The 13,314-nt window shown below is 45.4% G+C and overlaps 1 protein-coding gene across 3 annotated transcripts; it reads right to left on the bottom strand.

Annotated features, from left to right (window-relative positions):
- Positions 1-8,688: 8,688 nt before the first annotated feature.
- LOC111157870 (proline rich 13) lies at positions 8,689-11,982 on the bottom strand. 3 transcript variants are annotated; one of them, XM_022519573.1, is made up of 4 exons: positions 11,932-11,982; positions 11,271-11,309; positions 10,541-10,908; positions 8,689-9,352 (listed from the first exon to the last, which is right to left on the bottom strand). In XM_022519573.1, exons 2-4 carry the CDS (start codon positions 11,287-11,289, stop codon positions 9,308-9,310), a joined length of 432 nt encoding a protein of 143 aa, XP_022375281.1. In that variant the 5' UTR covers positions 11,290-11,309; positions 11,932-11,982; the 3' UTR covers positions 8,689-9,307. The 3 variants fall into 3 exon arrangements, with proteins under 3 accessions (XP_022375281.1, XP_022375280.1, XP_022375282.1); XM_022519572.1 differs by having other exon boundaries at positions 11,738-11,971; XM_022519574.1 differs by lacking the exon at positions 11,932-11,982 and adding an exon at positions 11,544-11,675.
- Between the last annotated feature and the right edge of the window lie 1,332 nt (positions 11,983-13,314).

The following is a 13,314-nucleotide window of genomic DNA, read 5'->3' as shown; positions in this document are numbered from 1 at the left end:
CTTGGGGATTCCAGTTCCCCTGGGTGGGAGTGAGGGGTGTATTAGAAACAATGTGAGATAGAAATAAAAAGAAGTCTGTCACTGGCAAAGGCAAGGAGCAGACCAAATACTGAAAGAGAGGGAAGGAAATAAGAAAATAGTAGGGGGGTGGGGAGGAAGAAAGAATGTTGCAACACCAACATTAAAAAAAATTTTTTCTGGGGCACCTGGGTGGCTCAGTGGGTTAAAGCCTCTGCCTTTGGCTCAGGTAATGATCTCAGGGTCCCGGGATCGAGCCCCACATCGGGCTCTCTGCTCAGCAGGAAGCCTGCTTTCCCCCTCTGTCTCTGCCTGCCTCTCTGCCTGCTTGTGATCTCTGTGTCAAATAAATAAATAAAAATCTTAAAAAAATTTTTTTTCTTTTAAGATTTTATTTATGGGTGCCTCAGTGGCTCAGTTGGTCAAGCTGCTGCCTTTGGCTCAGGTCGTGATCCCAGGGTCCTAGGATCGAGTCCCGCATGGGGCTCCTTGCTTGGCGGGGAGCCTGCTTCTTCTCTCTGCCTCCGCCTGCCACTCTGACTGCTTTTTCTCTCTCTCTGACAAATAAATAAATAAAATATTTTTAAAAATAAATAAATAAAGATTTTATTTATTTATGTGACAAAGAGAGAGCACAAACAGGGGGAGTAGCAGGCAGAGGGAGAGGGAGAAGCATGCTCCCCGCTGAGCAGAGAGCCCATTGTGGGGCTCCATACCAGGGGATCATGACCTAGACCAAAGGCAGATGCTTAACCAAGTGAGCCACCCAGGAATCCTCAAAAAGAAAAAAAAAATTTTTAAGATTTCATTTATTTATTGGACAGAGAAGGAAAGCTAGAGAGGGAATACAAGCAGGGGTAGTGGGAGAGGGAGAAGCAGGCTCCCCATGGAACAGAGAGCCCAATGCAGGGCCACCCAGCACCTCCAAAAAAAATTTTTATTAAGTTTTATTCATTTGAGTAATCTCTACACCCAATATATGGCTCAAACTCACAAACCCTGAGATCAAGAGTTGCATGCTCTTCTGACTGAGCCAGCCAGGTGCCCCAGGACACCACCATTTCAAATCAAACTAAGGAGCAGGCTTACTATGAGGCCTGTGCAGAAGATCAAATTAACCTCAAGATTTTGCACGTGGGGGGTGCCTGGGTGGCCCAGTCGATTAAATGTTTGCCTTCGGCTGAGGTCATGATCCTGAGGTCCTGGGATTGAGTCAGGTTCCCTGCTCCACCGGGGAGTCTGTTGCCCCTCTCCCTCTGGGTCCATCTGTTCCCCCACTCGTGCTCTCTCTCCCTCTCCCTTCCTCTCTCAAATAAATAAAATCTTTTTTTTTTAAAGATTTTATTTATTTTATTTGACAGATAGAGATCACAAGTAGGCAGAGAGGCAGGCAGAGAGAGAAAGAAGAGGAAGCAGGCTCCCCGCCGAGCAGAGAGCCCGATGCTGGGCTCGATCCCAGGACCCTGAGATCATGACCTGAGCCGAAGGCAGAGGCTTTAACCCACTGAGCCACCCAGGCGCCCCTCAAATAAATAAAATCTTAAAAATAAATAAATAAATAAATAAATAAAGTCTTAAAAAAAAAAAGATTTTGCACTTGGGTCATTTAGACTCCAAAGACCCTGAGAGCTCAGGTGGAAGTGAGTAGCTATCCAAGAAGTCACCTCTAATGTGGAAGGCAAAACAAATATCAAATAAAAATTGATAAAATAGGGGCACCTGGGTGGCTCAGTCGGTTAAGCATCTGCCTTGGGCTCAGGTCATGATCCCAGGGTCCTGGGATCCAGCCACATATCAGGCTCCCTGCTCAGCCGGGAGCAGGCTTCTCTCCCTCTCCCTCTGCCACTCCCCCCTGCTTGTGTTCTCTCTTTCGTTATTTATTTATTTATTTATTTATAATAAAATATATTTATTTTATGTATATTATATATAATATATATTAAATGTATATATTTATATGAATAATATATATTTATTTATATTATTATATATTATATATTATTATTTATTTAACGGTATAAATAAATAAATAAAATCATTAAAAAACTTTTTATAAAATGACGTCATCCTTTACTAACAATAGCATGGCTTTTCCTAGGGCTGGGCAACAGCTGTAATCAGCTTTGAAAGAGAAAGATGAGATGCACTTAATAGCAATACCTGATAATTTTATGAATCAGTAAATTCCTCTCAGAAGGGGAAAAAAGAGAATGAGTTTGCCTAGAGCCATAAAGCAACCTGACATGGGGAGATGATTCCAAAAAGGCAGCAAACTAAAGACTCATCCCATGACTGACAATCCCCAAAGTTAGAGTGGCATTTTTTTATTTTATTTTTTTTAACGATTTTATTTATTTATTTGACAGGGAGAGAGAGATCACAAGTAGGCAGAGAGGCAGGCAGAGAGAGAGAGGGAAGCAGGTTCCCCACTGAGCAGAGAGTCTGATGTGGGGCTTGATCCCAGGCCCCCAGGATCATGATCTGAGTCGAAGGCAGAGGCTTTAACCTACTGAGCCACTCAGGCGCCCCTCAATTTGTATTTTAGATCTCATGGGTTTCCTATCCTTTTCCATTCTCAAATGTGTGGAAACCTTGCTATACTTTGTTTCCAGTAAGAAGAGAATGGCAGAATCCCAGATTCCCCTCATGGGCACAAGGTGGTGAAGGCATAAGATAAGCACATTTGAGAATGACCATCTTTAATGCTTTATATTGTTGCACAAAATAGGGTGCAAACCCAATGTTCTCAGGAGACAGGCAAGTCATGTAATGGGGAGAAAGAAGGCAACAGGAAGCTGAAAAGATGATAAAACTGGAGAGTACAGGACCCATCAATAAGGAATGACCACTATTCAGGGCCAGAATTTCTGCCTTCAGAATTGTGAACCCACTGTTGATAGAGTTTCCAGCTTAAAATCTAAATCTTTATTGAAAATATCTGATGTTATGGGCGCCTGGGTGGCTCAGTCCGTGAAGCGTCTGCCTTCGGCTCAGGTCATGATCCGAGGGTCCCGGGATCAAGCCCCGCATCAGGCTCCCTGCTCAGTGGGGAGCCTCCTTCCTCCTCTGCCTCTCCCCCTGCTTAAGCTCTCTCTCTCTCTCTGTCTCTGTCAAATAAATAAATAAAATCTTAAAAAAGAAAGAAAGAAAATGTCTGGTATTAGAGCACCTGGGTGGTACAGTTGGTTAAGCATCTGACTCTTTGGTTTCAGCTCAGGTCATGATCTCTGGGTCCTCAGATTGAGCCCTGAGGACCCATGCTGAGTGCAGAGTCCTTCTCTCTTTGTCCCTCACCTTCTTCGTACCCCCCCACCCCGCTTGTGCTCTCTCTCTCTCTCTCTAAAAATAAATAAATCTTTAAAAGAGAAAAAGAAAATGTTATTTAACAGTGAGTAGGCCCGCAAAAGGGAAAAAAAATACTCAGCCAGATATAGCTATGGGGATCCGATTTTCAACCTCTAGTTAAGATAAATGTCCAAAAAAGGGGTGCCTGGTGGCTCAGTCGTTAAGCATCTGCCTTTGGCTCAGGTCATGATCCCAGAGTCCTGGGATTCAGCCCCACACCGGGATCCCTGCTCCACAGGAAGCCTGCTTCTCCCTCTCTCACTCCCTCTGCTCATGTTCCCTCTCTCACTGTCTCTCTCTGACAAATAAATAAAAAAAATTTTTTTAAAGATATATGTCCAAAATGTTCACTGCAGTAGTTAAGTATATAGTAAGACTGGAAACAATCTAAAATTCCAACAATAAAAGATTGAATAAGTTGAATGATGTTAAAACAATGTTATATAAACACACGCACAAATGGAATCAACTTCAAAATAGATGGTTAAATGAAGTAATGTTAGGTCCAAAAGAGGGCCTACACTATGCTCCCCTATAAAGCGGGGAATGGGGACAAAAGGAACAATGTAATATAGAAATAAGAGCTGGGGGCTTGACTACACAAAGATAGCTCTGGAAGTTTACAAAAATGTCTGGTAATCGTTTTTTGGCTTTGGGGAGGAAGTTGGGAATCTGAGAAGAGAGGAGAATCTTTTTACTGAATATCCTATTAAAAATGTTACAATCTGGAGCGCCTGAGTGGCTCAGTTTGTTAAGTGTCCTACTTGTGATTTCAGTTCAGGAGGTGATGGTGCTGTGTCAGGCTCCATGCTCAGTGGGGAAGTCTGCTTTAAAGAGTCTCTCCCTCTGCCCCTCCCCTCTCTCTACAATAAACAAATAAATCTTTATTTAAAAAATGTTGCGGGGGCGCCTGGGTGGCTCAGTGGGTTAAAGCCTCTGCCTTCGGCTCTGGTCTTGATCCCAGTGTCCTGGGATCGAGCCCCGCATCGGGTTCTCTGCTCAGCAGGGAGCCTGCTTCCTCCTCTCTCTGCCTGCCTCTCTGCCTACTTGTGATCCTCTGTCTGTCAAATAAATAAATAAAATCTTTAAAAAAAAAAAATGTTGCAATCTGGGGGCACATGGGTGGCTCAGTGGGTTATAGCTTCTGCCTTCAGCTCAGGTCATGATCCCAGGGTCCTGGGATCGAGCCCCACATTGGGCTCTCCGCTCCACGGGGAATCTGCTTCCTCCTCTCTCTGCCTGCCTCTCTGCCTACTTGTGATCTCTGTCTGTCAAATAAACAAACAAAATCAAAAAAAAAAAAAGTTGCAATCTGGGGCACCTGGCCAGCTCTGTTGGTGGAGCATGCAACTCTTGATCTCTGGGCTGTGAGGTCAGCCCACACTGGCCATAAAGCTCACTTTAAAAAATTAAATTTTTTAGAAGATTTTTAGTTCATTTATTAAGTAATCTCTACACCCAATGTGGGGATTAACTCACAACCCTGAGATCAAGAGTTGCACATTCTACCAACTGCGGCAGCCAGGCATCCCTTTTTTAAAATTTTTATTTTTTTTAAAGATTTTATTTATTTATTTGACATAGAGAGACACAGGGAGAGAGGGAACACAAGCAGGGGGAGTGGGAGAGGGAGAAACAGGCTTCCAGCTGAGTAGGGAGCCGGAGGCAGGGCTTGATTCCAGGACCCCGAGATCATGACCTGAGCCGAAGGCAGACGATTAACTGACTGAGCCACCCAGGCGCCCCCAGGCACCCCTTTATTTTTTAATTTTTAAAAATAGATTTTATCTTTTTTTCCCCTAAGATTCCATTTATTTATTTGATGGAGAGAAAGATTGAGAATGAGCAGGGGGAGCAGCAGGCAAAGGAAGAGGGAGAAGCAGACTCTGCTGGGCAGGGAGCCCAATGCAGGACTCGATACCAGGACTCAAGGACCATGACCCGAGCCGAAGGCAGACGCTTAACCGACTGAGGCACCCAGGTGCCCCTCAGATACCCCTTTAAACAATTTTTTTAAAAAATATTACAGGATGCCTGGCTGGCTCAGTCAGAAGAGCACAGGACTCTTCATCTTAGGGTTGTAAATTCAAGCCCTACATTGGGTGTAGACATTACTTAAATAAAACTTTAAAAAGTTACAATCTTCTCCCAAAGTAAATGTATTACTTTTAGCTCTTAAAAAGTTGGGCACCTGGGTGGCTCAGTGGGTTAAGCCTGTGCCTTTGGCTGGGGTCATGATTCCAGGGTCTTGGGATCCAGCCCATTGTCAGGCTCCCTGCTCAGCCGGGGGAGCCTGCTTCTCCCTCTCCCTCTGCCCCTCTCCCCTGCTGGTGCTCTCTCTTGCTCACTCTCTGTCAAATAAACCAATAAAAAGGGGCACCTGGGTGGCTCAGCGGGCTAAGCCTCTGCCTTCAGCTCAGGTCCTGGTCTCTGGGCCCTGGGATCAAGCCCCGCATTGGACTCTCTGCTCAATGGGGAGCCTGCTTCCCCCTCTTTCTCTGCCTGCCTACTTATGATCTCTCTGTCAAATAAATAAATAAATAAAATCTTAAAAAAATATAAAAATAAAAACATATTCAGAGCACAGGGAAAACAGGGGAGTCCTTCCCCCATTAAAAAAATAAATCAATAAATAATCTTTTTTAAAAAATAAACAGGGATATGCGGGTGGCTCAGTCATTAAGCATCTGCCTTCAGCTCAGGTCACGATCCCAGGGTCCCAGGATTGAGCCCCGCATCGGACTCCCTGCTCCGTGGGGAGCATCCTCCTCCCTCTCCCACTCGCCCTGCTTGTGTTCCCTGTCTCGCTGTGTCTCTGTCAGGTAACTAAATAAAATCTTGGATAAATAAATAAATGAATAAAATCTAGAAAGACCTCAAGCATTTATTTGGTATAACTCACCTCAGGGGAAGGTCATAGATGCAATATAGCCAACGAAAAACGCTCCTTCCTTGTTCTTTACGCCCCAAACCCCTGTGGGTTTCACCTTAGAAACATCTCTCAAACCCACTCCTTCCTCTAGCCCATCTCCCCGACTTCAGCCTCATTTTCTGCTTTCAGGCTCCTGCATGGTAACTTGGGTTCAAAAACTCCTGAAGTTTCATCCTACCCCTTTTCCCAACTCTTTGCCTCAGCAAAACCAGTTTCTGCCTGCAGTCCATTGGGTTAAGAGCACAGAATCAGGAGCCAGACAGCCTGAGTCTGAATCCTTACTGAACCACTTCCTGTTTCAGTTTCCCTTACCTCTACAATTGGAATGATAGTACCTACCTTATAGGGTTGCTCTGAAGATTATAGAAGCTGTAAATGTAAAGCACCCTGAGCCCAGCACAAAATAAAATGCTCAATGTTGGCTGAAAATATTTACCAACTGGGCAACTCCTGCGTATCCTGAGGCACAGCCCAGACCTAGCTCATTTTCCCAGTGGCACCATCATCCCTTCCTTGGTTCCCCCACTGCTGGATCCATGTCTTTACTGTGGTCCTTTTTACAGATTCATAATAATCTGTTTATGTGTCTGTCTGCTTCACTAGATCTTGCGGGTCACAAACAGTGGGGATGGTCTTACTCATCTTTGTAGGCTCAGCACCCAGAATACAGGATTTCCTCAATAAACAATTTCCTAGAAAACCAATCCAGCCCCACTGGGAGGCCCATGATTCCCAAACACGCAATGGAACTTTATGACCCTGTAACCAAGCATACATGCCTCTCCTGGCTCCTCTCCCCCTTCTACTTGGTAAATCCATTCTTTCTTTCTTTCTTTTTTTTTTTTTTTTTTGTTCTCCTTATACTTTTCATGGTCCAGGGCCAAGAGGTAGTTGAAATGTCACTTTTCCTGTGAAGTCATCTTTGACCCCTCCTACCCTGCCCACTTAGTTCTAGGTTTCTATCCCTCTGGCATTTTACAGCCTCTATCTTTATTAACTAGTTTTCTTGAATATCTTTTTCCTCTCCTCAGCAGATCGCTGAGAACCTGATGTGCGACACCGTGCATGGCCTAGAGTGAATCAGGGGCCATCAATTCTAGCTGTGTTATCATAGTCACCCACCTGTTTTTTTTTTTTTTTTAAGATTTTATTTATTTATTTGACACAGAGAGAGAGATCACAAGTAGGCAGAGAGGCAGGCAGAGGGGGAGGGGGAAGCAGGCTCCCTGCTGAGCAGAGAGCCCAATGTGGGGCTCGATCCCAGGACCCTGAGACCATGACCCAAGCCAAAGGCAGAGGCTTAACCCACTGAGCCACCCAGGTGTCCTGACCCACCAGTTTTCTTAAAAATACTAATTTGTGGGGGCGCCTAAGTGGCTCAGATAGTTAAGCATCCAACTCTTGATCTCAGCTCAGGTCTTGATCTCAGGGTGGCAAGTTCAAGTTCCACATTGGGCTCCACACTGGGCATAGAGCCCACTTTAAAAGAAACAAAAACAAAAACTGATTTGTAGAGCCCCATCCTTAAGAGTCTCATTCAATAATTTTTAAAAATTTTTTTAAAAGATTTATTTATCTATTTGAGAGACAGAGAGTGAGCAAGAGAAAGAGCAGAGGAAGGAGGCAGAGGGAGAGAATATCCAAGCAAACTATCGCTGATCAAGGGACTCAGTCTCATGAGCCATGAGATCAGGATCTGAACCAAATCAAGACTTGGATGCTAAACTGACTGAGCCTCCCAGGCACCCCCTCATTCAATAGATTTAAGGCAAAACTCCAAATTATTCTCACCCTGAGGGGCACCTGGGTGGCTCAGTTGGTTAAGCATCTGCCTTTGGCTTAGGTCATGATCCCAGGGTTCTGGGATCAAGCCCTCCGTCGGGCTCCCTGCTCAGCAGAGAGCCTGCTTATCCCTCTCCTTCTGCCTGCCACTCTGCCTACTTGTGCTCTCTATCTCTCTATCAAATAAACAAATAAAATCTTTTAAAAAATTTAAATTATTATCATGAAACTAATAACACACAGTATGTTAAATAATTTGAATTTAAAAAATTACTCTGAATTATTACTCTGATTACAGTCTAAATTATTACTCTGATTATACTCTAAATTACTACTCTGATAGCTAATGGGCAGCCAGGGTTAAGAACCTCTGTAGTAGATATGAAAACTTAAGCTAAAGACCTGTACCCTCATTGACCGGATCACAGTAAAGATCCATTCCAGTAGTCTGAACAAATTCTGAAGGTTCCTCCCACTTAAGAAACATAGGGACATATGGTGTCTTCCTCACTGACACTCTGGTTTACTATAAAACGGATACACTTTGGAGGGCAGCAAAAGTAGTACAGTGTGCTGGGCCCAACCAAGGTAATGGCATGGGTGAACAGAGACCAGGAAAAAAAAAAAAAGCTTTCTTTGGACTGAGAGGTGGAGAATGAGAAGGACCTAAGCCAGCCTACTAAGCTAAGGAGTGAGATTCCAATGGCAAGCAGAGCTTATCTACCAAATGGACTCCACCTCCTGGCAGCCTTACAGTTCATACCACCAATAAAGGCTGCTGGGAAATCTATGTGCCATTACATCACCAAAGTGTGCCAGACACATTACAAAAATGGCACAGTTTCTTTTTTTCCATAATTAAATCTCCACAACACCTCCCAACTGCAAGTATTACAAAAGAAAGCTTAAAAAAAAATCACATTTTACAGATCTTAAACTCATCTGCAACATTTAGCTCCAACGTCTCACCATCCTCAAAAAACAGTTCTCCTGCTAAACTCGTCAGCTAAAAGTTCTATCCAAGTAATGAGAAGATGGTCTTTGCTGGCCCATAGTAATCCTTTTCCCATTTTCCCTAGCTAGTTAGGGCTGAACAGCAGAGTAAGGCTCAGATTGGGGGATGAGGAAGAAGGGGCACAAGGGCTAATTTTCCCCAGTACAAGATGGCATCTGAAGCTTGATGGGAGAGCAGAACTGGAGAGGCTTGAGGGAAGGGTCCAGGCCCTGTATTCAGTCAGAGTCACTGCTGGAAGAGGAGGAGGAGGAGGAGGAATGCTGTAACGGGAAAGGGGAAAGGAGACAGCCATCAGATCCAACGACCTTTGATCACTCCATGGGACGTTCTCTGGTGCTCTACCCCTCCACCCAAGCACTCTTGCTTCCTAAGATCAGGTGTCTTGAACAGACTGTCCCTTACACAGCAAAAGCAAACATAACCCTTAGCAGTGAACATACAGGAATGGATTACACCCTCCTAAATCGGTGCACAGAACTTAATACTGCATTGGGAGCATGTTTCCAACTTTCTTTACCCAAGCCGGTGCCTAGGCAAGAAGTAAATTACAAGTACTAGTATAGTATAGTGCTAGGAGACAGCTGCTACCTTGCAAATGCTTACTGACTGGCTGCATGGAAAGTTCATGTAGCTATGGGTCTAAGACAAGTGAGTAGAACCAGCATCTGGGTACCCACTAGCTCTACTTCTTCCTAAGCCCCAAATGGGAGACAGTGAGGAAGGTGGGAGAAAAAGTGGGGAGACTACTAGCCAAGGTTCTTTACATGCACACTCCCATCAACAGTCAACAAAAACATTTTTTAGTCTCTCCAGGGTAATTTCACTCCCCATTCAACCTCATCTTTCCTTCTCCTCAAACTTCTACCAAAGATCCAGAACCAGGAAGTAATGCCCAAAGCCCTAAAGCAAATAAACACTAGGCAGTAAAATGTAAATCAAGGCCTCCTCAAGATCCAGGCTGGTTCTGTCCTTTCAGAGTTGTCCTGAGAGCTACTTGTTAATTAACACTCTTGTAGAATGAAGAGACTCGCCTTGCCTTGGGTTGACACTAAGAGTGTCACTGGGTGGTAGGAAACAAAGGTCCTGTAATTAACACAAAACCTTGAGAACACTGAAGGTGGGTGTGTCTAACTAGCTAAAACAAGCATCTGGGGGATGGGAGTGGAGCAAAAGTTTGGGGAGAGCGTAAGACAGATAGGAAAGGCTTTTGATTCTGATATCTATTCCAAGGCTCAGCATAGCCCCTCCTTGATAGAAGGCCCAATTAGCCTAATATTTCAAGGTTATCAGATTCTTACCAGTAGAATCTTTACCAAGAAGAACCACCTACCAGAGCAACACAATGGCTGCTCTATGTCCTCAGACTGCCAATCCCCCTTGCCCACTCCCGCTAGCCTAGTCCCTCTGTAGGGGCACCTCTTCCTAGCCAGGCTCTGGAGGGCACTAACCTTGCCATGCTTGTGGTGTTTGTGCATCTTTTTATGAGCTTTCTTCATTTTCTTCCGCATCTTCTTGTCCATCACCATTCCTGGTCCCACCATGCCGGGTGCCACGGGATTCACAAGAGGCATGCCAGGAGCAGGTGGCGGGTAGGGAGATGGGTAGGGACCTAGGGGTTGGCATCCTGGATACCCTGGCTGAGGCACAGGATTAAGGGGCCCACCTGGAGGGAAAGCTGGATTCCCCTGGGGAACTCCTGGGGGAGTTGGAAAGGGGCCTGGAGGATAGGCAGGATTGACAGGTGGTGGTGGATGGGCAGGATTGGAACCTTCAGGGTACCCCACGTTAGGGGGATATGGATTTGGTCCTGGCTGCCCTGGTGAAGAAGCAAAGAATAACTTGATATTAGAACAGCTCAGAGCCTCTGACAACAAACAAGGACAAAAAAAGAAGGGGATTCGGCTTCTCACTCAATACTTAAAGGGAAATGCAAAGGTGAGGAAGGAAAATGAGGCGGAGGGGAATCAAACCTGCAGAGCAGAGGAAAGGTAAGGGCTCTGGCAGGGCCGGGGAGAAAGGGAGGCAGTGAAATCTAAGGAAAGAGGACAGCATTGGTCAGCTGTGGTTTGACTGCTTCAGCAGGTGAGAGAGGGGGAGGAAAAACGGACAGAAACTTCCTATTGTGGGGCTCAACTGAAAAGGGGTTCCGGAGGGAAAAGAGATCCCCCAAACACCTACCGGCATTGGGATTCCACATCTCCAGGTGCTTCCTCCAGCCTGTGGAGAAAGAAAGGAAGGCAAAAAGCTGATGGCACACAGGTGGGCAGGGAATTTAAAAACCGAGCCCCAAAACAGCGCCTCTCGGAGAGACTCGGAGAACTACCACGACCTCCACATAAATGTTTTTCCCCACCCATTCCTTTGCCCTCAGTACCTATTTCGCGCCCCCCCCCTTCCTAACCACCTTCCTAACTACCGGGATCTAGCTCCCAGGGCCCCTCCACTTTATACTACCTCTGGCCGCAGCTGGAGGTCTCTAACTCCTCTGGAGAAGGGCAGAGTTCGCGAATCTCGCTGTCCTAATCCCTCACCTCCCTTTCCGTGACTGAGTCCGGAAGACTTTCACCACCCGCAAGCTACGCAAGGATCTTAAACAATTTCACAGCCCTCACCCCGGGAGTGGGGGAGGGAGACAGGACCCTCACCGCAGGCTAGAAGAACCCGCTTCTCGGCGAAACGGAGAAGGCGTTCAGGGCAGATTCTCAACCGCTTCCTTATGTAGACACACCTCCTTCCACCTTCAAAACGCCAAATGGAGATCCCGCGTCCTAGTTGCGAACGGACCCCTGACCTAGGGTTGAGGAAAGGAGGAAATTGGGGAAACCAGATGCCCGGTCACCTTTACACCACAGCCTGGGCTTGACTCATCCTCTGTTCTCACTTCCTGGTCACCCCACCCCCCCCCACCGCTCAACTAGGCTTCAACACCCGCCTCTGCTACCGCCTAGTTGGCCATCGCTTGGTCTTTCGGCATAGTGATTGGAGAATATCTTCGTCAATCACTCTAGTCCCAGCTAGACTGGAGAACAACGGTTACAATAGGGGCGGAGCGGGGCTTTGCAGGAGACTAGGAGGGTGCAGCGAAGTGGGCGGGCCGGAAATCCCTGGGGGCGGAGCCAAGAGCGATCTAGGAGAGGGCGGAGCCAGGTTCTGGGCAAAATCCTTTGGGAGAACCAGGAAGCTCAGCTTGTGCTTTCTGAGCTGCTCCTCGCTTGGTAGGTGCGATACCTTGTGAAGTGAAAAACTCACCGTGGTTAGTATTGCAACATGGATATATTCAGAGCGTTTAAGAGAGGGCGGAGAGCTGCTGAGTCCCAACCCCACACCTCAATTTCACCACCTTCCTCCTATCCCCCGTGGAAAGTAAAGAAACATTTTTGGGGGAAATAGAGATATTCCGTAATCCCTCGTAGGATTCCCTATCTCAGTTGCATACCTCCGCCATCGGTCGAATTGCATAAGGCAGAAACCAAGGAGGTCATCCTTGATGGCGCTCTCCTTCACCTTTCCCGTGTACCCTTCCAACACCATAAAGAGTTTGTATTGTCTCCCAAATAAATCTGAATTCCTTCCACTTCTCTCCACCTTTTCTGCTACCAACTTGTCATCACCTCTTGACTCCAAAAATCACAATAACAGGCTTGATTGAATAAACGTAGAAAACCGTGCACCCAAAATTTAAAAATACTCATTCTTCCTAAGCATACTTAAGACATTTATTTAAAAAATTTATCTCAATCAATAAACTTCAAATTTCTTTTTTTTTTTTAAAGATTTTATTTATTTGACACAGAGAGATCACAAGTAGGCAGAAAGAGAGGATGAAGCAGGTTCCCTGCTAAGCAGAGAGCCTGCAGGGGCTTGGCCCCCATGATCCTGAGATCATGACCTGGGCAGAAGGCAGAGAGGCTTAACACACTGGGCCACCCAGGCGCCCCTATAATTCAAATTTCAAAGAATTGTACAATACATACCATATTCTCTGATCACAATGTAAATATAAATACAAATATCTATCTGGACATCTAAGAAAACAAAAAGGCTTCCAGATAACTCTGGGTCAAAGAATAAATGATGATGGAAATTAAATACTTTGAACTAACCCATAATGAAAATATATCCCAAAATTGTGGAATACAAAAAAATACGAAGAAGATAAATTTTATAGTGAGTTTATCATCTTGAATTAAGGACTTTGACAGATTTTAAAAATATTTTTTAT

Source organism: Enhydra lutris, unplaced genomic scaffold (genome assembly GCF_002288905.1).
Source record: "Enhydra lutris kenyoni isolate GAN:26980312 unplaced genomic scaffold, ASM228890v2 scaffoldscaffold56, whole genome shotgun sequence".
NCBI classification, from domain to species: domain Eukaryota; kingdom Metazoa; phylum Chordata; class Mammalia; order Carnivora; family Mustelidae; genus Enhydra; species Enhydra lutris.
This window is presented reverse-complemented; position numbering and strand designations above follow the sequence as displayed.

Excerpts from the sequence above, each read along its gene's own strand:
- LOC111157870 (XM_022519573.1), bottom strand. Across the intron at positions 9,353-10,540 it reads AACACCACAAGCATGGCAAG|CATTCCTCCTCCTCCTCCTC; the intron begins GTTAGTGCCCTC and ends TTCCCGTTACAG.